Here is a 23,220-nt window from a genome sequence, read left to right as displayed (position 1 = left end):
ATTAAGTACATTCTACATTTCACAATTTGTTAACATGAGATTGTTCCTAACAGCTGCTAATGATTATTCCATTTTTATAATGTTTATTATTTATGCCTACTCTTTTTTGATAAGCCTTTCAAAGGTTTATCAGTTTTATTAGTCTTTTCAAAGAAATAACTTTCGGGATAATCAGACCCTCGTTTTTAGTGTACATTTGTCATCTGTTCCATTCACATCAGTTCCTATCTTTAGTGTTTGGCTTCCTTTGACAGTTCTTTGTAAAGAACAGGGTTTATTTCCTTCCTTTTATAGTTCCCAGATAGAAACTTATTTTCTCATATATGCATTTAAACCTCTTTTTGCATATTCTATGTTCCGTTTTAGGTGTGGTCCACAAGTTTAAATATGTAGTATTTTCTTAATTATTCACTTCAAAGGTTTCTAATTTCTATTGTTATCTTTTTGTTACTGAGAGTATGATAAGACAAAGGGGAATTTAAAAAAACAGTTGCCACATTCAACAACATTCAATCTAGAAGAAACAATATACTATTTTCTTAATTTTAAGATGCCAAATCCTTTAAGACATAACATTGGTCTAATAATTTTCCTTCGGGAAAAATACAAAAAATTCTTGCCCTTTAATTTTAAGACACTTCCCACCTTCAACCTTAGTAAAATAAGTAGAATTGAGGAGATAAACCACAAATAGCTAAATGAAATGTAAGACAGACAGGAATACTAAGGAAGGTCCAAGTTATGTGCTACACTCAGGAAGGCAGGAGAAGTAATTCTTAATGAACAAGCACTGGGAAAGAAAGATAGGAGAAGGCTTCATGGAAAGGATAATATTAAAGGATGAGAAGGAAAAACAATCACAAAAAGTTTACAAATGGAGGTTAAAAAAAAAGTAAAATTATGCTAGGCTACATACCCCAATTTTTCTTAAAACATATAAAAGGGTATTCTAAACTAAAAACAGCTTGGGCTGAAGGCATTAAAGTATACATGTGTTCAGGAAACAGTACCTACTCTAGCATAGGACTACAAAGGGATACTACCAATTAGACTAAAAAGGTAGTTTGTGGCCAGATCACTGATGATGCTAAGAACAAGAACGGTATAAATTAACCTGTATTTCTGAAAGGTAACTGAAAGGAGAATAAAAAGATAAAACAGCAAAGACTGATGCACACAGGGTGGGAGGATAAGGGAGAGGCTGAACAAGAGCAGTAGAGATGAAAAGAAATGAAAATGAGAGAATGGTCAAGAACTAGCAAGTTACTGAATGTGGAGCACAAAAGAAAACCAGGAGTTAAAAGATGAATCTGAGGCTACAACCAATAGTTTCTGATTTAAGAGGACAGCAGAGTTAATAGTTAAACAGTGCACAATAAAGTAAGCAAATTTAGAAGAGATGAGTTCATTTTTTGACATTTTCAGCTTGAGAAGTAGTTGTAACATACACATGGGTAATGTCTAGTACAAAAGCAGAAATGTGTTAGGTGTTCAGAAAAGAATCCAACATGTAGCTATCAAATTACTGGTTTACTGCCAGAGGATGATAACTGAAAATATCAAAGTAGATAGACACCCCCTACCCCAAAGCAAAGTATCTCTATGTTTCCAGTATTGAAATTAAAGTTCAAAGAAAAAAGTAAATTGGCTAAGGTCACACAAGTGGTAGAGCAATATGGCAGATCTAACTCCAAAGCTTCTAGTTACTAAGCCATGTCTTCTATGTTTAAGGGCATACACAGACGAAAGGAAAGAAACTGATAAAATAAAATGAGAAAAGTGGGAAAGCCAAGAGAGTCAAGTATCACAGAAGTGACAGTAGAGGGATGGAGGGCGGAAAAGATGGCAGAGTAGGGAAGTGAAGTGGAAACCTCCTTACGCGTGCACACACACACACATGGAGGAAGTAACTACAGCAAATACAACTAAATCTGAAAACAACCTAAAGACTGAACAGACAACCTACACCTGAAGAAGAGAAGACCACACAGAGAAGGGCAAAGAGGCAGAGACATGATAGAGCAGAACCTGAGCCCTTCCCCGATTTCAGCCCACAGGAGGGAAGAAGAGGAACAGAATGGGGTGGGGGTACATGCCCAGGAACTCTGCACACGTGGCCCTGAAGACCTGCTCTGGGAGCATGAGCCTACATTACACTGGGTTCTGGCGATTAGCAGGGCTCGACACCAGGGACAGTTGGAACACTCTGGGAGGATGAGACTCACGCCACTTGTGGAGGACAGGCATGCTCCGCCAGTCCTGCGGAGACCCAAAACAGAGGCAGCAGTACAAGAGATTTGCCAGCAGTGGGAGGAGTGCCAGAAGGATGAGGGTGGAATGGAACTTTTTCTGCAGAAGAAAGAATAGGTGGACAATACCTCCCCAGCCCTCCCTCAGCCCAGATGGTCAGGCACTCTCAGGAAGCCCCACATGCTCAATCCCCCTCATTGGTGGCTAAGCTCCAGGTGCTTCCCTGCACACACTCCAGCCTACTCAGCCCATCAGACTTTGCTGCCTGGCAGGTAGAGGGAGGCTTTCCCAGCTTTCTCAGTCCTGTCTCAGCCCAAATAGGGAGATGCTTGCAGGAGCTAGCTCTGAGTGCCTCCCTGGGGAGGCCAAGCCCACTACTGCTGCCTTGAGCCCTCCAAGCATGCCCTGCGCACTCCATTAACCCAGTAGCCCCACCATCAATACAGGGTAAGGGGCCATACCCACAACGATACCAGCAGAAGCCACTGCTCTAATCACAAAGGGCCAGCCTGAGGCCCTGAAACAGAACACAGCCAGCAGACAAGAAAGAAAGGCGGCCCCACCCATTGCCCACCAACAGCAACTGCAGCACCACCACAAAGGAAAAACAGGCACTGGAGAGTAAAGTCTTAAGCTTCTGAACACCAGAGGACTTCTTCAAAGCCGTAACTCACAGAAGATTCATCTAATACAAAGGAGAAACACAGAAACCCTGACAAAATGAGGAGGCAGAGGAGTATGTTCCAAACAAAACTACAGGACAAGACACCAAAAAGAGCTAAATGAAATGGAGATCACCAATCTTCTTGTTAAAGATTCCCAAGTAAAAGTTCTAAATATGCTCACTGATCTGCAGAAAAGTACTGAAGATCTCAGGAAGGACTTCAACAAAGAGATAGAAGAGCTGAAAAACAGCCACTCAGAAATGAATACAGTAACTGCAGTGAAATATACAATGGAGGTAATGAGTAATAGATTGCTTCAAGTAGAGGAGACAATCAATGAGATGGAAATTAGAAAACAGGAACACAATGAAGCTGAGGAACAGAGACAAAAAAGAATCTCTAGGAATGAAATAAGAGACTTGTGTGATAACTCCGAAGGAAACACTACTTGCATAATAGGAGTACCAGAAGGAGAAGAGATAGACAAAGGGATAGAAAGTGTCTTTTAGGAAATAACTGTTGAAAACTTCCCCAAACTGGGAAAGGAAATAGACACTCAGGTCATGGCAGTGCAGAGAACCCCTAACAAAAAGAACTACAGGAAGATAACAAGACATATAATAATTAAAATAACAAAGATTAAGGATAAGGAGAGAGTATTGAAAGCAGCCAGAGAGAAAAAAGATTATTTATAAGGGAAACTCCATCAAGCTATCAGCAGACTTCTCGGCAGAAACTTTAAAGGCCAGAAGGAACTGGCATGAAATATTTAATGTATTGAAACAGAATCTTCTACCCAGCAAGATTATCATTCAGATTTGAAGGAGAGATTGAACATTTCCCAGATAAACAAAGGTTGAAGGAATTCATAACCAAATGAAGTAACATTACAAGATATGTTAAAGGGACTTCTATACTCAGTAATAATTCCTAAGCCTAAATACCTTTCACCAGTGAAAATAAACCAACAGTAAGGGTAGTAGACCAATTACCTACAAATAAAGTACAAATTAAAATACAAAAGTAGTAAATCCAACTATATACAAAATCAAAGGAGACACAAAAAATGCTGATTATGACACCTCATACATAAAGTGTGGAGGAAGAAAAAAAAAGTAGTTTTAAATTGTGCTTGAAATACAGCAATCATCAACTTAATAAAGACTGTTATATAGTTAGGAAACTATCCTTGAAACTTATGGCAATCACAAACCTAAAGCCTATACTGCCTATACTCTATACACAAAAAAATTAAGAAACAGAAATCCAATCACAACACTAAAGAAAACCCCAAATAACAAAAGGAGTATTAGAAAGGAGGAAATACCTTTCCTTCGGAGTTGAGATTAAAGATGGAGGCACGAGAGGTGAGACAGCGGACTCCTCCAAAAAACACACATAATAAGAAAATATAATTAATACAACTAATCCTGAAAGAGCAACAGGAAAGAAGGCTGCACCAAAATGCATACACCTGGAGAAAAGAACAGACCTCAAGGAACAAGGTAATGTACCAAAGCTGTGATCTGGCGGGACACAAGCCCTTCCCTGACCACAGCTCACCAGCAGAAGGAAGAGAAATGGAGCAGGGAGGAAGTGGAGGCCTAGGACTGCTGAACACCCAGCCCTGCAGATCTGCTCTGGGAGCACGAACCTACATTGCATGGTGCTCTGGAGATTAGTGGGGTTGGAAAGCTAAGACAGTAGGATTACCCTGGAGAAACTGAGATTCCAGCAGCTTGTGGAAAACAGGGATCCACATCTGGCTGCTCTGGAACAAAAGAAAGGCACACAGTCTGAGAGACTGCCTAACAGTGAAATGGCTGCTAAAGGGGCAAGAATTGCACAGAGCTTACTGCGTAGGAGAAAGAACAGGTGGACAAAATTGTCCAGGCGCACTCTGTCCAGCAGGTTGGGAACTTTCAGGAGCTTCAGGTGATCCATCCCCCTGGCTGGCTAGGCAGCTCCAAGGCCCCCCACCATGACTCACAGCCTGCACTGGCTCACAAACAAGAAGCCAATACCCTGATGTCAGACCAGCCAGAGGGAGGCCTTGCCTACAGCAGCTACAAATGCAAAGCATAGAGGCTTACACCTGTGCGCTCGGCCCACTGGTTCTGGCAGTGGAGACAGGCACAGCAGCCAGGAAGCAGGAAACAGCTCTTTCCTCCCCCCAGGAACCAGCACTACTCCCCTGTGACCCCTAACATTGCTCCAGGGGCTGAGCAGCTCCAGAGAGTAGAGCTTCTGAGCACTAGAGGGTGCCACATAAAATATTAAACGTCAAAGGACACTGGTTCAAACAAAAATACCACAAACACCAGAAAAAGGGTCAAGTGAAACTGAACTCATCAATCTTCCTGAAAGAGATTTCAAAATGAAAATCATACACATGCTCATGGAGGTACAGAAAAATATTCAAGAACTCAGGGACAAATTCAGGACTGAGATTCAATCATTAAGGAATGCACTATCTGAAATAAAACATACAATGGAGGGATTTAAAAGCAGGTTATATTTGGTAGAGTAGATGGTAAATAGAAATTAGAGAAGAGGAATACAAAGAAGCTGAGGCACAGAGAGAAAAAAGGATCTCTAGGAATGAAGAATATTGAGAAAACTGCGCAACTATTCCAAACACAACAATATTCACATTATAGGGGTACCAGAAGAAGAAGAGAGAGAGTAACTAAAGGACAGAAAGTGTCACTGAGGAGGTAATTGTTGAGAACTTCCTAAATCTGGGGAAGGAGATAGTCTCTTAGGCCATGGAGGTCCACAGATCTCCCAACACAAGGGACTAAAGGAAGATAACACCAAGACATATAATAATTAAAAATGGCAAAGATCAAGGATAAGGACAGACTTTTAAAAGCAGTCAGAGAGAGAAAAAAGATCACATGCAAGGAAAACCCATTAGGCTATCATCAGCCAGAAGGGAGTGGCATGATATATTTAATACAATGAAGCAGAAGGGCCTCAAACCAAGAATACTCTACCTGGCAAGATTATCATTTAAATTTGAAGGAGGGATTAAACAATTTACAGATAAGCAAAAGCTGAGAGAATTTACCTCTCACAAACCATCTCTACAGTGTATTTTGGAGGGACTGCTATACATGGAAGTGTTCCTAAGGCTAAATAGCTGTCACCAGAGGAAATAAAACCACAGTAAAGAAAGTAGAATGATTAATTACTAAGCAGATGCAAAATTAATCATCTATCTCCAAAGCCAGTCAAGGGATAGACAAAGAGTACAGAATATGAATGCTAATATATAAAGAATAGAGGAGGAAGAAAAAGAAAAAAAAAAAGAACCTTTAGATTGTTTTTAATAGCATACTAATTGAGTTAAGTTAGACTCTTAGATAGTAACAAAGTTACACTTGAACCTTTGGTAACCACGAATCTAAAGCCTGCAATGGCAGTAAGTACATACCTATTGACAATGACCCTAAATGTAAATGGTCTGAATGCACCAATCAAAAGATACAGAGTCACTGAATGGATTAAAAAACAAGACATGTCTATATAGTGCCTACAACCTTCACTTCAAATCCAAAGACATACACAGATGAAAAATGAAGGGATGGAAAAAGATATTTCATCCAACTAATAGGGAGAAAAAACCAGGAGTTGCAGTACTTGTATCAGACGAAATAGACTTCAAAACAAAGAAAGTCACAAGAGACAAAGAAGGACATTACATAATGATAAAGGTAAGTCCAAGAAGAGGAATATAACCATTAAAAACATCTATGCACCCAACACAGGAGCACCTACATACATGAAACAAATACTAACAGAATTGAAGGGGAAACTAGAATGCAATGAATTCATTTTAGGAGACTTCAACACACCACTCATTCCAAAGGACAGATCAACCAGAAAGAAAATAAGGAGACAGAGGCACTGAACAGCAAATTAAACAGATGAACCTAACGGACATGTATAGAACACTCCACCCAAAAGCAGCAGGATACACATTCTTCTCAAGTGCACATGGAACATTTTCAAGAACAGATCATGTACTAGGCCACAAAAAGAGCCTCAGTAAATTCAAAAGATTGAAACTATCCTAACCAGCTTCTCAGAACACGAAAGTATGAAACTAGAACTAAATTACACAAAGAAAGCGAAAAATCCCACAAACACATTCAGGCTTAACATGCTCCTAAATAACCAATGGGTCAATGACCAAATAAAAACAGAGATCAAGCAATATGTGGAGACAAATGACAACAATAATTCAACACCGCAAAATCTGTGGAATGCAGCGAAGGCCATGCAAAGAAGAAAGTATATTGCAATAAAGGCCTACCTCAAGAAAGAAAAACAATCCCAAATGAACAGTCTAAACTCACAATTAATGAAACTAGAAAAGGAAGAACAAATGAGGCCCAAAGTCAGTAGGAGGAGGGACATAATAAAGATTGGAGCATAAATAAATAAAATTGAGAAGAATAAAATACAAAGAATCAATGAAAGCAGGAGCTGGTCCTGTGAGAAAATAAACAAAATAGATAAACCCCTAGCCAGACTTATCAAGAAAAAAAGGGAGTCTACACACATAAACAGAATCAGAAATGAGACAGGAAAAATCACTACAGACACCACAGAAATACAAATTATTAGAGAATACTATGGAAAATCATATGCTAACAAACTGGATAACCTAGAAGAAATGGACAACTTTCTAGAAAAACACAACCTTCCAAGGCTGACTGAGGAAGAAACAGAAAATCTAAGCAGACCAATTATCAGCAAAGAAATTGAACTGGTAATAAAAAAACTACCTAAGAACAAAATCCCTGGACCAGATGGCTTCACTGCTGTATTTTATCAAACATTTAGTGAAGACCTAATACCCATCCTCCTTAAAGTTTTCCAAAAAACAGAAGAGAGAATACTTCCAAACTCATTCTACAAGGCCAGCATCACTCTAATACCAAAATCAGGCAAAACACCACAAAAAAAGAAAATTACAGACCAATATCCCTGAAGAACATAGATGTAAAAATCCTTAATAAAATATTAGCAAACTGAATTCAAAAATACATAAAAAAGATCATCCATCATGATCAAGTAGGATTTATTCCAGGGATGCAAGGATGGTATAATATTCAAAAATGCATCATCATCCACCACATCAACAAAAAGGACAAAAACCACATGATCATCTCTATAGATGCCAAAAAAGCATTTGAAAAAAATTCAACATCCATTCATGATAAAAACTCTCAACAAAATGGGTATAGAGGGCAAGTACCTCAGCATAATAAAGGCCATATATGACAAAACCACAGCAGACATCATACTTAATAGCAAAAAGCTGAAAGCTTTTCCTTTAAGATCGGGAGAAAGACAAGGATGCCCATTCTCCCCATTTCTATTTGACACAGTTCTGGAGGTCCTAGCCACGGCAATCGGACAACAAAAAGAAATAAAAGGCATCCAGATGGCTAAGGAAAAAGTTAAACTATCAGTGTTTGCAGCAGACATGATATTGTACATAAAAAATCCTAAAGAATCCACTCCAAAACTACTAGATCTAATACCTGAATTCAGCAAAGTTGAAGGATACAAAATTAATACACAGAAATCTGTTGCATTCCTATACATTAGTGATGAACTAGCCGAAAGAGAAATCAGGAAAAGAATTCCATTCACAATTGCATCAAAAATAATAAAATACCTAACCAAGGAAGTGAAAGACCTATACCCTGAAAACTATAAGACACTCAAGAGAGAAGTTAAAGATACCAATAAATGGACATCCCATGCTCATGGATAGGAAGAATAAATATTGTCAAAACGGCCATCCTGCCTAAAGCTTTCTACAGATTCAATGAAATCCCTATCAAAATACCAGCAGCATTCTTCAACAAACCAGAGCAAATAGTTATAAAATTCATATGGAACCACAATAGACCCTAAATAGCCAAAGTAATCCTGAGAAGGAAGAATAAAGATGGGGGAATTACGCTCCCCACTTCAAGCTCTAGTACAAAGCCACAGTAATCAAGACAATTTGGTACTGGCACAAGAACAGACCCACAGACCAATGGAACAGACTAGAGAGCCCAGATATTAGCCCAAGCATATATGGTCAATTGATATATGATAAAGGAGCCATGATAAATGGATGTACAATGGGGAAATGACAGCCTCTTCAACAACTGGTATTGGCAAAACTGGACAGCTACATGCAAGAGAATGAAACTGGATTATTGTCTAACCCCATACACCAAAGTAAACTCAAAATGGATCAAAGACCTGAATTTAAGTCATGAAACCATAAAACTCTTAGACGAAAATCCAGGCAAAAATCTCTTGAATATAAACATGAGCAACTTTTTCCTGAATGCATCTCCTCAGGTAAGGGAAACAAAAGCAAAAATGAACAAATGGGACTACATCAAGCTTAAGAGCTTCTGTACAGAAAGGACATCAGTAGCAGAACAAAAAGACAATATACAGTATGGGAGAATATATTTGTAAATGACTTATCTGATAAGGGGTTAACATCCAAAATATATAAAGAATTCATACACCTCAACACCAAAAAAACAAATAACCCAATTAAAAAATGGGCAGAGGACCTGAACAGACATTTTTCTAAAGTAATACAGATGGTCAATAGGCACATCAGAAGATCCTCCACATTACTAATCATCAAAGAAATACAAATCAAAACCACAACGAGATATCACCTCACACCAGTTAGAATGGCCATTATCCAAATGGCAAGAAATGGCAAGTGTTGGTGAGGATGTGGAGAAATAGGAACCCTCCTATATTGCTGGTGGGAATGTAAATTGGTGCAGTCACTGTGGAAAGCAGTATGGAGGTTCATCAAAAAGCTAGAAACACTATATGACCCAGTAATTCCACTTCTAGGAATTTACCCAAAAAAAACAACATCTCTGATTTGAAAAACCTATGTTTATCACTGCCATTATTTACCATAGCCAGTTTGTGGAAGCAACCAAAGTATACCCAACAGATGAATGGATAAAGAAGACGTGGTACATATACATAATGGAGTATTATTCAGCCATTAAAAAAAAGAATGCAACAACATGGTTGGATCTAGTGGGTATTATTGCTAAGTGAAATATAAAAACAAAGCGAAACAAAACAACAAAAATAGCAGTAGACTCACAGACACTGAAAAGTGACTGGTGGTCACTACCATGGGGGAGGGATGGGGTGGGTGGGTAGGGAGGGGGATAAAGGGGCACGAAATCTCAATCATAATGTAAGCTTGGTCATGAGGATGATAGTACAGCATGATGATATAGCCACTGATTCTGTAACGTCTTCCTATGTTGACAGTAACTGCACTAGTGGGAGTGAGGATTTAATAATATGGCTATCTGTTGAAACCACTGCATTGTATATTTGAAACCAATATAAGATTGTATACCAGTGATACTTCAAAAAAAAGAAGTAATAGAGAGGTGTGGATGAGTTGGACATAGTTAATAATGTGAAATACAACAAATAATTGAGAAAAATAAGGATGGAGGAGAGAAGGTCTTACTTTATAATTTGTCACTGAGTTAATATCAAAGCTACTAAAAGGAATTATAGAGTCAGGGTTTAAAAGTCATGTGGGTAGAATGCAAATTTTGATAAGTGGCTCAAGGGGGGGAGTGAAATAGAGATAAAGCTTTTTAGAATGAAGAGGACAATTAGCACTATGCAAATAAGGGAAGGAAGTGGCAGAGGGATAAAGACTGAAGATACAAGACTGAAAAAAAACAGATGGCACCCAGGATCAAGCAGGATTAAAAGTTTATAATCAATATATTAAAAGGACTAGGGATTTTATGGATGAGAGGTGAAGAAGAATAGAAGGTGGAAAAGTTAAAGACTGAGACTTAAAGAAACACAAAGTTTCTCAAATGAGCTCTTTTATTGGCTCATTAAACTTTTTAATTATTTAACTATTTGAATAAGGAGAGTGAGAATTATTTCATAGTAGTCCTGGGAAGAACGAAAAGAAGGTTTTAGAGTGAAGGAATCATGTCAACAGTTGATAAGTCACTTAGGTATACAAACACTAATTCTAGTAAATCCCTTTTATGAGAATTTTTTTTTTTACATTCACATTTGTAAAGGGACTAAATTTTGTGATTCAGAAGATTTTTCCTAAAAGACTTACTTTTTTTTATTTTAACATCAGTTCAAAGATAGTCAATTGTTTTTAGACAATGTAGCCTAACACTTATGTTATGCTAACAAATACAACTCTATTTGTTCATTGTTAAATAAAACAAAAACAAAGCCAAAAAGCAACAGAACTTTCTCAGGGCACGGAAAGAAGGAAAGTAAATATAAAAATAAATTTTGAGAAAACCAAAGTTGATAAAATTAACAGCAAAATACTTTGATGTTTTTGTGTTAACAAGAACATGAGTTGAACTTGAAGAAAGGGAGCAAAGGCATTTATAAAAAATGAATAGGACCAACTGAAGTCTAGAAAAATCAGCTATAGTTAGCAATACGTAGAGGCATTAGCAAATATATACAAAGCAGAAGCACTCTCTTAAATCAAGGTCCTGCTCAGAATCTAGTGCAGCAAGACTGCTGTGCTGCATGACTGTTCTCCACTTTCTACCTGTAGCTAAAACTCATGAGGAACCTAGAGCAGTCGTAGCTGTGGCTTTCACGAACTTCAATCTTTTCCTTTTAGCCCTGTCTACATGTTCCTCTATGTGCCTCCAACAACTTCAGCTCCAGTCCATTCCTCACAGGGCTGCCTTTGCCAGTCTCCACGATGGCTCCACAACAGTAGCTTCCACAAAGCAAGTATGCAGTTGGGTTAAAAAAGGAAATGAGAATGCCCTCACATTCTCTTATCATTTGTACTTCACAGACAGCAATACTAACATCTTCTCTTTATCCAGTGTGCTTGACAATAGATAAACCCAGATCTTAGAATTGCAGAGAAAACAGAATGACAATAATTGTATAGGAAACCTCAAAATAACATTAAACACAATTTCTACATGATCTGAATAGAAAATTTAACTACATTACATTTGAAGGAACTGGAACTAACATTTCAAACAATCTATATAGTAAGAGGAGTAGCTGCTCATACACTGAAAGTGAAATAACAGCATATGAAAAAAGTGAGTCTTCAGGAGTGGAGAGAATGAAGGAATAGACTGGGAAGTGAGGGATGCATTCCTACTGATATTCAAATATAGCCTTTAAATCTCACTTTAAAATCCTAACAAGTGATGCTTTTATTGGCCTAAGAAAAATATCTTGCTTCCATCTTCCTTCTTGAGATTAAAGTAGTAATTCTATCTCTAGTTTCATAAAAATCTACTTCACAAAGGAAGTATTTTGCTGGCCCTTTCTGTAAGTTGTACTGTGGCAATGGGAAGAAATTTTTTCAATTTTTCTCTGTAGTAGGCTTTCATAGGCATGTTATAGTAAACACTGTTCTTAATAGGTTTTAAATACCAGTAGTATAAAACACTAAAAATGGGAAAGACTGAACAATGTCCAAAGTGGAAAATGTTAGCAGCAAACTTCTCAATATTAACTGACTATTCTTATTACATGGCAGGAATGGCCAACAGGTTTTGTCATACATACCAACTCTATAACCAGCTGATTTTATTTCTTGAAGTTCTGCATTGAGAATTCTGGGTTATGTTTGGCTGCAAAGATACTATGGCTTATGCTATAAACAGAGTAAGAAAAAAATGGCTGTGTTGAGAATTTTAATACGTTTGCTGTTCCTATCTTTAAATCTCGTAAATGGTATTGAGTTCAACTATTGGTATCTGAGTTTTAAATAATTTATTGCAAGTGAAGCTACATCTTAAAGACACTTCTTGACTTTTTTCACTGTTTAGTGTGAGAGTTTATATTTAACATTTTAAATCACCAACTATATACCTGGCATGCCGGTAGCAAGACCCTGGCCAAAAGCCAAAGTTGGATTTGCTGCTGCAAGGGATTCTGCTTGCTGCCCTTGCTGGCCTTGATTGGGAGTAAGAGGACGCTGACCTGCTCCAGCACGGAGAACCTACAAAGGGCAAATGATTTCCTTAAAAATGAAATTATAAAATAACCGATAAATAAATTTACCTTGAACACCTCTGGATATATCACAAAGAGCCTGTAGATATTCTCTGAACATACTTACATGAAATGAAATGTCAAGTTAGCAAGACAAAATACAAAATACTCAGCCTCAAAAATACCATTAATGGCTCTTGATACTAGACCAATCTATTAATACGTAACATGAGTTTCTAGAAGGTCTTTGGGAAAAATTATTTCTAGTATTTGTGTTCTCTAGCTTACCAATTAGTATTAAAATAAGACAAATTTGTTTGAGGGGGGGGGACAGCAAAATCTTAGATGAAGACAAAAAATTCAATTAAGGTTTTATTATTTTTTAAGGCTGAAAACTGAAATACAGGAGAGAGTATATTAAGTATGATTATTCAATTAGTCTGTATATGACACTGTGGTATATGAGTAGAAACTTCAAAATGAACCAAGTTTTCATAATTCAGAAGCTTTAATAAAAGTGAGTAAAAGCTCACTTTAGGTGTGAAAAAAAGAACACAAGATTACATCAAAACAAAATCAAATTCTTAAGGCTGCTCACATTTTACTTGTTATTTAAAGCTGTTATAATGTGATTATATGCAAGACTGCTGAACATTAACTTCACGAAGATAAATATTTAAACAATTCAGGACAAGGATTATTTTAAGTTCATCCATGTAAGTAAGCATCACATACAGGTGTATGTATGGGATATTTTTATGTTTGCCCAAAAAAGATAGGTTAAAAAACGATTTAGTAAGTGATGCTGTGCTATATTATAATCTATAAGGACTGAGCCAAAGAACAGCTTCAATGGAACATCAACCTAGTATTAAACTTAATTAAAGGAAATTCAGAATAAAATTTAACTGCCAAGTAACACTACACTTACCTTTAAGTTGCTTCTTTGGTATAAATATAATGAATTTGAAAACCAGAATTCTGATATTTATTAATAGTTTTTACATTTATCAAACAGTTCTAGAAAGGAGCTGGGAAAAATCCTTTGGGATAAACATCTTCTGTTTTAAGCAATTAAATCTAACCTTTAGTGAAAATATTTTATCTTTTCTTGATTAAAAATATAAAGTACTCAGTAATCTCCTCTTCCTGGTCAGAAATATATAAATATTTAAAACAGTGATTTTAAATAAATATCCAGAAGAAAATGAGAGTGACAATTACTTTGATAGTGATATTACTAACAAACTATAATAAGTTATGAAATTAAAAATTGCTACAGATTAAGACAATTTCAGTAACAAATAGAGAAATGGAACACAACCAGATCTTCAAATTCATACAATATTGATTAGAAAAAGAGCCACCATGTAGTCAATACTTGGATGCTAACCATGTGGTAGGCATTACGTTACACATCAAGAAAATGAAAAGACACAGATCCTAGACACAGGAGCTCACAGAACTGCCAAGACTCTTTGTGGACTTAATGAAGGTAGACTTATACCTGCTGCTGTCCGGGCTGAGCTTGCGATGCTGCTTGTTGGCTTGCTGTGTTGTTTGCCGCAGCTGCAGCTTGTTGTTGAAATAAATTGGCTGGATACACCCCCCACTGAACACCATAATACTGAGGTGGAACCACTGCTGGACCTAGACCCCATGCCCCACCCCCCACAGAAGAAAAACAGTCACTACATTTTTATAGATAAATGAGGTTACCATTAGATCATAAAAAGGGACAGTGCATATGACTCAGAGCAGATGTCGCTATAGTCCTTTACCCACTTACACCTGCTATACCTTTCTATTTTTTCCCAATTCTATTAGGAAGGAAGTCTCTCATTCAGGCATTGATTATTAAAAGAGAAAATATTTAGTAGTGACAGCAGTGGCCTTCATGGAGATATCTGAAGCTAAATTCGAGAGGACCAATGAACTAACAGGAGACTTATTCAACATTTGCTAAATGCCAGTTTAAGGGTTTGACATTGGCAAACACAGGTGATATATTTAGGGAACATAAGACACTGTAAAACTGTAAAAATTCCTATGCTCAATTCATCACTTCTCTTTAAAAAGGTTACTTTCTGACTATTAAAAAGAAGTACAAAAATAAAACACTTTTCTTTTGATTTTCAATCTGTAATATAAAACTGGGGAATATTCCGTAACCAAGTTTGCTACAACTGTATACCTTAAATTTGAGAAATATTTGTATTTGAAACAGAATTTGTTACAATTCTCACAAAACTGAAAAATCACACGAAAATGAATGAAATATCAGTGTTTCTGTGGTTAGGAAAATGGGACTAGTGTGTCAAGACAAGGAAGAATTAGTGGTATAAGCATAGAGGGCCACAGACATAATAATGCAAAATGGGAAAAAATACAATGAATTCACCTTGCTCTATTCTACTTTATTCAAGTTAACATTTGATTCCTGAAGAATAAATAGCATCATGCACAAAAGCCCCACCATTAAACTAATGAGTAAGATGTTATGGTTTCTAATTGATGTAATAAACATATCCTAATATTTCATGGATAGGATTTTAGTGTATCTAATTTGTATATTTTAAAGTCAAATTCTTGGTTTCATTTTTTCTTGGAGGAAAATAAAGCCAAGTATAATCGACTGAATAACTAAATGAAAAACATTTAAAATGTTATAGGTACATATTATTTTTTAAGCATAATTTAAGCACTGTTAAAACACTGGAAAGGATTTAGAAAGGAAGGATATATTGTCAAAACAAACAAGAGTCAGACATCTACCTAGAACATCTCTGTCCAAAACAGTAGCCAGAAGCACTTGTCTATTGAATTGTCAAAAAATTATATAGCCCAAATGTTCTTTTTTAAGTATATAATATATACAGGATTTAAAGAGTGTAAAAAAATAATGTAAAATATCTATTAATAATTTTAAATATATTAATGACACATTGAAATGTAGTATTCTGGATATGCTGGGCTAAACAAAACATATCCCTGAAATTAATTTCATCTGGTTTCTGTTTTTGTAAGGTGGATACTAGAAAAATTTAAATATTTTACCCGGTTCACATTTTATTTCTACTGGGCAGCCTTGGTATTAGAAAGCCTAATTCCAGAATGCCTAGAATGTTTATCTCAAAACTAATGACCTCTTGAAGTTGTTTCTTTTGGTTTCAGAGGTTAATGATTCTCCATAAGTATGATATGCTAGAACTTTACATACTAACATCCAGATAAATGGCACCTGGAAATTTTCCAGCCTTATGGAATCATATGCAGATATATAACCCAAACAACCAAATGTGATGGATTAGTTTGTCTACTATTTATCAAACAAGAATTTGAAATTAACATTTTTTTTCACTTCTTAAAACAAAGTCTTGAGTCTTAAAACAAGTCCCAAACTCAATAGAAGACTGACTGTTCTACACTCATGATAATAACTAACTACCAGAAAAAGATTTTAAATTGTCTAATCAGTTGACAGTTCACTTCAGTGAACTTTCTTTGAAAGTAAAAAACAAAAAATCAGTGACAGTCTGGGAGTTACAAAAGTCAGCCAATCAGCAGATTCTCCCAAGTTGAACACATTTCTGTGGCTAACATCACCCTGTTCCTGCCTCAGAAACCAGTGTTAACCATGCCTACATTTCTGTCTCTATAACCAACTCAACCTAAAACAACTTTTCCCCCAAACCCTATACATCAGCAAATTGCTTTGCTCAGTAAGACTATGCCTAATGAGCACACAACCCTCCCTTAATTAAATAGACAATATATACAGTTTTGGATTAAAAAAAACCCAAAAACTTCTTTTCCAGCTTTATTGAGATACAAATGACATGTAACACTGCATTGTTTTGGTTTTTATTTCAGACTTTGAGCAGTGATCTCAGGCTTTGACAGTTTTCAGTAAGTTCTTCCCAGCACCACCCCACCTTTTTGTCCCTCACCTCGCTTGTACATTTTAACATTGCTAAATAAAGTTTTCTTTTTAGATATTAACTCTCTCAAGAATGCTTGAAGCTCTTTATCTCATAGTCTCCCTGAGTATTTGTTTACAGCACCTACCCTCTGTTAATTTTCTGAGAAGTAACCTTACTTTGCATTGTCTCTGGGGGTAATGGGATTGGTCACAGAATGAAGATTTGTGTTGATGATGTAAGATTTGTGAAACTACAAAATTGAAATGTAAATTAACTATGTACAGGAAGAAAAGAATTACAGTTGAAAAATAAACTAACCCACTAGAATTTCTTCTGGATAAATGTTTCAGGTATTCCTAAGTACTTCAAACTGCCCAAATAAACAAAGGCAAATCCTGTACCAAATCAGAACTAAATCCACAAGCAACAAGGATGACAGTTACCTGCTAATGTTGCTGCGGCAGCCAGTCCTGCTGCAGTGTATGGATCAGTCCCTGGAGGAGCAGCACTAATAATATACGGATTTGGCACAAATGCAGCTGGAGCAAGGCCTGCTGAGAATACACCAGCTGTATTTAAAAGAGGGAGAAATAATGAATGAAAATGTAAAGTATGATTTTATTAGGAATAACACTCCTACTCCGAATTTGGGGTGGGAGAGGAAAGTGTGTATAATGTTTCAGATTCTTATTTACTAAGTAGCCTTGAGCATGTAACACAACCTGACTCTAAGGTTTCTCATTTATGAAACAGATGTATCACCAGTTGTCTTAGAGGATTTTTGTATTAAATGTGATATCAAATATGAAATGACTGTATAGTACTAACACATGACAGACACCCAATAAACATTTAGAGCTAAAAGTACTGTTGTTGAACAGTAGTTTTTTTATTCAATCTTTATTAAGTCATGCTGTAAGCTAAGGATTCAACAATGAGCAAGACAGACAGGATCTACCCTCACAAGTTACTTCACTTCACCTAATGAGAAAAACAAGTAAACTGGCAGTCGGAATATACTGTAAGTGCTATGGACATATAGAGGAAGGGCATCCAACAAGCTTTGGAAGGTGTGGGTAGGATAGAGGGGTAATAATGTATGATAAGATAAAACTGGAGCTATAATCAGAACGAAGACCCATGGAAGAGCGTCCTGAGTCCTATTAGTTTGGACTTTACCTTGAAAGCCATTGGAAAACAATGAAGTTCTAAGGAGAATGACTTTAAGCCCACTTCTGAGTCTAATATATGCCAACAGCGATTCAGTAAAGGCTAAGAAAAAAAACCTTAAATGTTCACTTTCAGTACTTACTAGGAGAGAATAAACTGCTAGTATTGAAGAGTCACTGCCGTAGACTTTTTAATATAAGCTGATAACAAATTAATTTGAAACTGTGCTGCTACAGTTGTCCCTTCTGAAAATTACTGAGCAAGCAGAAGATGGAAGAAATAACAGAAAAGGATGTTTTTAAAGTTAAAGGAGCTCAAAAAGCCTCAAGTTTAAAAGATAATTAAGGAGAAGGGAATATGGGTATAAAAACAGGTAGATACAAAGTAATTTTTAAAAAGGTATTAAAAAATAGCATTTATCTTAAAATCTAGACCTTAAAATTAAGGTTCAGAAACTTAAATTCTAACTTATAATGGCTTTCAAGCTTTTGGCTGTGACTCACAATATGAATTATGTTCCATATTGACCTACTGTCAATATACACACATATATGCCACAAACAAACATCTCAAAAAATAAACACCCTTATCCTTATGAAGTTCCAATGTACCCTATTTTCTATTTGTTAACCTCTATAATGTTTTAATTTTAACAATACTGGTCACACCCTACAACACTGGTATCCTTAACATACCCATTTGAAAAATCTATTTCTTAATAAAGGAAGCAAGAATTAAACTGGGGTTCAACAAAATCCTTACACTGTTTAAAAAAATCATTTGTTCTGAGTTACATTCTTAACTATATCCTAGGTCAATCAAAGGTTTCAAAGTTTCTCTTCAGTTCCTTTATCATGAATTTTCTTTATCAATGAATAGAAAATGATTTATTAGTATTCGTGTTCTATTCATACCACCAGAAAATCTTAGAGCCAGGGCATAATTTCTGTATATTCTATATTTTTATGGTTAAAAACATATGGTTTTTAAAAACTCAAATATTACTGGAGTGTACAAAGTAGAAAGCCAAAAGTCCTCATGTAATCTTTTGAGACAAGTTAGTTTATATCCTCCTAAATTTCTTTTTCAATTTTAGAAATGATGTTAATACAACTTTCTCCATAATCATATAATGCAGATATGAAGGTTTCAAATATTTGAAAAACATGGAATTAGTCTGACCTAATGGATATATACTGAACTTTCTGCTGAAAAGAGGAGGACCTATATACCTATATTTTAAGTTCACATGATTCACTTAGAAATACTTACAACATATTAAACATAAAACAATATGCTTGTGCATTAAACACCAAAATAAATGCCGACCATATATTTGTGTTTGCCTGTATATATATATATATAGCATCTGATTTTAGTTGTATTTACATATACATGTATGTATAAATATATTTCTAAATTTTTAAATGCACACACATTTTATATTCTAAGTTATAATGTGATTTTAATACACTTTTTTCAGAATGCCAATTAACGATAGTTTCCCCTTTTCTATGTCAACAGATGACCCATCTAGCTCATTTTTTTCTAATGAGTGTTTGGATATATTCTATTTTTATAGAAAGAACATGATTTAACCAGTCTACTATCGAGATAACTATATATATAGTTTACAATCTTTTGCTATAAGTAATCCTATTATTCTTTAAGTACACTAGTCTCTGCATTGTTTTCATATACTTATGATGAAAATTCACTTAAATGGGCAAATACATATAAATTCTTAATCTATTTCCAAATTAGCCTCCAGGAAAGTTGTAATTTATATTCCTGTCAGGAGAATATGAGAATGCCACTCACATTCCTGCCAAAATAGGCCTTTATCAGACTTTTTAAACTGCTGTCAATCTGAGACTCAAAATAAAGCATTAAAAATTCTTTTTGTTTTAATCTATGACTGTCTATCAAAGAGGCAAAATACATCAATCTTTTATACCTTTTTATTTAAATTTTATACCTTTTTAATCTATCAGGAATAGGGCCCAATTATCTCCAAGCTATTTTCCAAATATACTTTTACCATTAATTTGAAATGTCAATTACAATAAAAAAAAGTTCTGCCAAATCTTTAAAGATCATCTAAGTTCAGTGTTATTTAAAATACACCAATTCATTTTTTAAAAAGGTATTTCTAAGTCCTTTTTATGAAGCAAATATACTGATACAAAATCTGACAAAAAAAATGCAAAAATGCACACACAAACTTAAAGACTAATTTCATTTACACACTATTGATGCAAAAAGGCTAAGTAAAACAAACTGAAAGAGTTAATTAAAAGAATTATACGTAAGCCTTTTTTAATCCCAAGAATGCAAGGATGATTCAACTATTAGAAAATATCATTCAAAAATTTATTATTTGCAAATCAAGAACTTTCCTAGATACCAATTCAAAGGTAGAAGGTCATTTAAAGTGAATGCAAAAGATAAAATAACCTAAGGACAAACTTACCAAGCAATATGCAAGCTTGTATGATACAAAAACTTTAAAGCATTCATAAACAACACAAAACCAAACTTAAAAGTAGAGATGTACCTTGTCCTACATAAGAATACTTAATATCATAAAAATGTCCACTTTTCCTAATTTACAATTTTAACCTCATCTTCTTGGAAGTAAGTGAATGCCAAAGTTCATAAGAAAATGCAAGTATGAACAGAAAATTTAAAACCAAAAGGAAGAGCAATGATGGGTGGTGTACTACCTTGCCATGTATTAAAACAGTACCATAAAGCTTCAAGAAATAAAGTGTACTAACAGCCATGAGTAGACAGGAGTTAGTACATTTCTAACAATGAAAAGGAAGGACTACGTACAGGGATAAAGGAAGCTGGGGGGAAGAGTACATGCTGCTATTAGAAGTCATCTAAAAACGTGTGGTCCATCTTTGATAAAAATCAGAAATAAAACTTGGGACCTAAGAGGCTTTCTTGGATTGACAATAGAAAGTTCAGGGAAGAGAACCAACTTTATATTCCCTCTTCCCATAGATTCTGATGTTGAGAGTAATCACAACTTTTCCAACCAGTTAACAGACCAAGGTTAGCTAAAATCAAATAGACATGGTATTAGTTACATCGATCCAAGATTTGACAAAGTAACATAAAACTATATGCACATATTTACCAATGTCATACTCATTTTAGTACTGTACTATAACTATGTAAGATGTACCCATTCAGGGAAAACTAGTGAGGAACCTCTTTGAGCTCTCTTTGCAGCTTCACGTGAACCTACATTTCAAAGTAAAAACTTAGAAATAACAACAAAAACCCCAATATGGACAACATGTACCAATACTTTAACTCTAGCAGTAACAAATGTGTAATTTTAATAATTCACATTACAGTAAAGAATAATGGCCAAAGAACGAACAGCTTAATGAAGAAAACGTTTTAGGACAGGATTCCAATTTCCAAACCATTTTAATGTATATTCTGGCTTTATAATGGACAAAAACAACATTTGAATTTCCACGTTAGGCTCTCTCGACTTGATATTGAGAAAAAAGAAACTTATGCACTGACAGCTTTCATGAAGTTTTAGATTTTTCTTTAACCAAGGACACAAGTAATAATGAGAAACAGTTCTTCCTGACTTAATCTTCACTCTTGCCCTGAAATCTATTACTCTTTGGTCTCAATGAGATATTTCAAAAAGTAATGAAATACCATTCAGTAGAAGAAAAATGGTACATTCTAAAACACTGTAACAACATTTTCTAACAGTCTAACCAAAATGGTAACTCAGGAAAACTCACCTATGTGTGGTTGCTGAGCTGCGGCTAATGCATATTGCTGCTGTTGCGCTGCAGTTAACTGCTGAACTGTTAGTGCATTAGTCCTCTGGAAGAGCTATTAGAAAAAAGTTTAATACAAAGATTAGTCGTAAAGCATTTCGTTTTTATTTTGAAAGCTGGAAATAGAATATTTTAAACACTATTACACTCACTTTCTCAACTAAAATGACATTTTATTCAATACAACATTAAGTGTTTCCAGAACACCCCTATTCATGTCAATGCCTCATAGCACTTCAGGCTATACCCAACATGATTAAGAGGAGCTTCTTTAAAGGAGAGGTATGAGTTACCTGCTGCTGGGAATTGTAGTCAAAAAGGCCTACAGTAGCTCCTGAAGAGTCCATTGGTACCTGATTACCAGGATAGTCAAACTGTAAGGAATCCAGACCAACTTGTTCCATGGCATCCAGATTCTGAGTTTCAGGATTTGAAAATTCTTCAACAAGTGGTTTATTAGCTGTAGGATTAGGAAGAGGCCCCAATCCTTCTGGGGGATTAGTATTGGGGGCCAGGCGCTCAACTACTTCAGTTGGAGAGGATTGACGACTTCCAGGAGTACGACTATATAAAGAAAACAGAACAGCATTATGGGTAAAAGTAAAAAATCAGTCAAAAGTTGAAATAGGAAAGTAGGAAAACCATGAAAACCAAATGGCTGTGGAATACAGAAGACAGATTAGGCACTCTAGGTCACTAACCATTCTATTTCATCACATTTTTTTTCCTAAGTTTTCTTAAGAACTCATATGGTTTCTTTGTATTATCAATGATTATTCTCTCAATATGAAGAGGATAAGGAAATAACTCAATTTTACAGATAATAAAATTGGCTAACTTTTGCTTTGAATCATAGACAAAATGAATGGTGGGTATGAATAGCTAACTCTCAAGTAACAAACGTGGGAAGGCTAAAAAATAAAACCTACCTACTATATGTACTTCTCTCTTGCCCATAATATTGCCATAACATCTTGCTTAATATTTCAGAAAAAACTGGCTATAAAGACCAGTTTCATGACTTCATCACTGTCTTCATAACTTCAGAGTGTAAAATGTGGGATACACAGTACCCAGAAAAGGGCCGTGAACTAAGACAAAAGGTTGACTTCCAACTCTGTCTTTAAATATGAGCAAATCATTTAGACTACCAGGCCTTGGTTCCCTTATTGAGGAGACTGAAGAGATGTTTTTTGTTGTTGTTGTTTCAACTAAGAACAAGAAACCTACTTGTGAAAACCCTATACTGACAGCTCTCCAAAAATCATCTTTATTGTACCAAACTGTCTAAGTTTAAGTCATCAGAAAGAAATGGAAATGTATGACATAACTTATCAAAAATTA

The 23,220-nt window shown here is 35.6% G+C and overlaps 1 protein-coding gene across 10 annotated transcripts in view; it reads right to left on the bottom strand.

Annotated features, from left to right (window-relative positions):
• The window catches only part of PUM2 (pumilio RNA binding family member 2), a 99,439-nt gene that overhangs the window by 39,788 nt on the left and 36,431 nt on the right, over window positions 1-23,220 (bottom strand). For all 10 annotated transcript variants that reach the window (XM_073216038.1, XM_073216044.1, XM_037026441.2 and 7 more), the window contains 5 exons: window positions 22,170-22,440; window positions 21,838-21,931; window positions 17,329-17,454; window positions 14,470-14,612; window positions 12,840-12,969 (listed from right to left, as the gene is read on the bottom strand). In XM_073216038.1, coding sequence (XP_073072139.1) covers window positions 12,840-12,969; window positions 14,470-14,612; window positions 17,329-17,454; window positions 21,838-21,931; window positions 22,170-22,440 — 764 coding nt within the window. The remainder of the gene's footprint in view (window positions 1-12,839; window positions 12,970-14,469; window positions 14,613-17,328; window positions 17,455-21,837; window positions 21,932-22,169; window positions 22,441-23,220) is intronic.

This window comes from Manis javanica, chromosome 1 (genome assembly GCF_040802235.1).
Source record: "Manis javanica isolate MJ-LG chromosome 1, MJ_LKY, whole genome shotgun sequence".
NCBI lineage: Eukaryota > Metazoa > Chordata > Mammalia > Pholidota > Manidae > Manis > Manis javanica.
The sequence above is the reverse complement of the archived record's forward strand: the minus strand, read 5'-3'. Positions and strand labels throughout refer to the sequence as shown.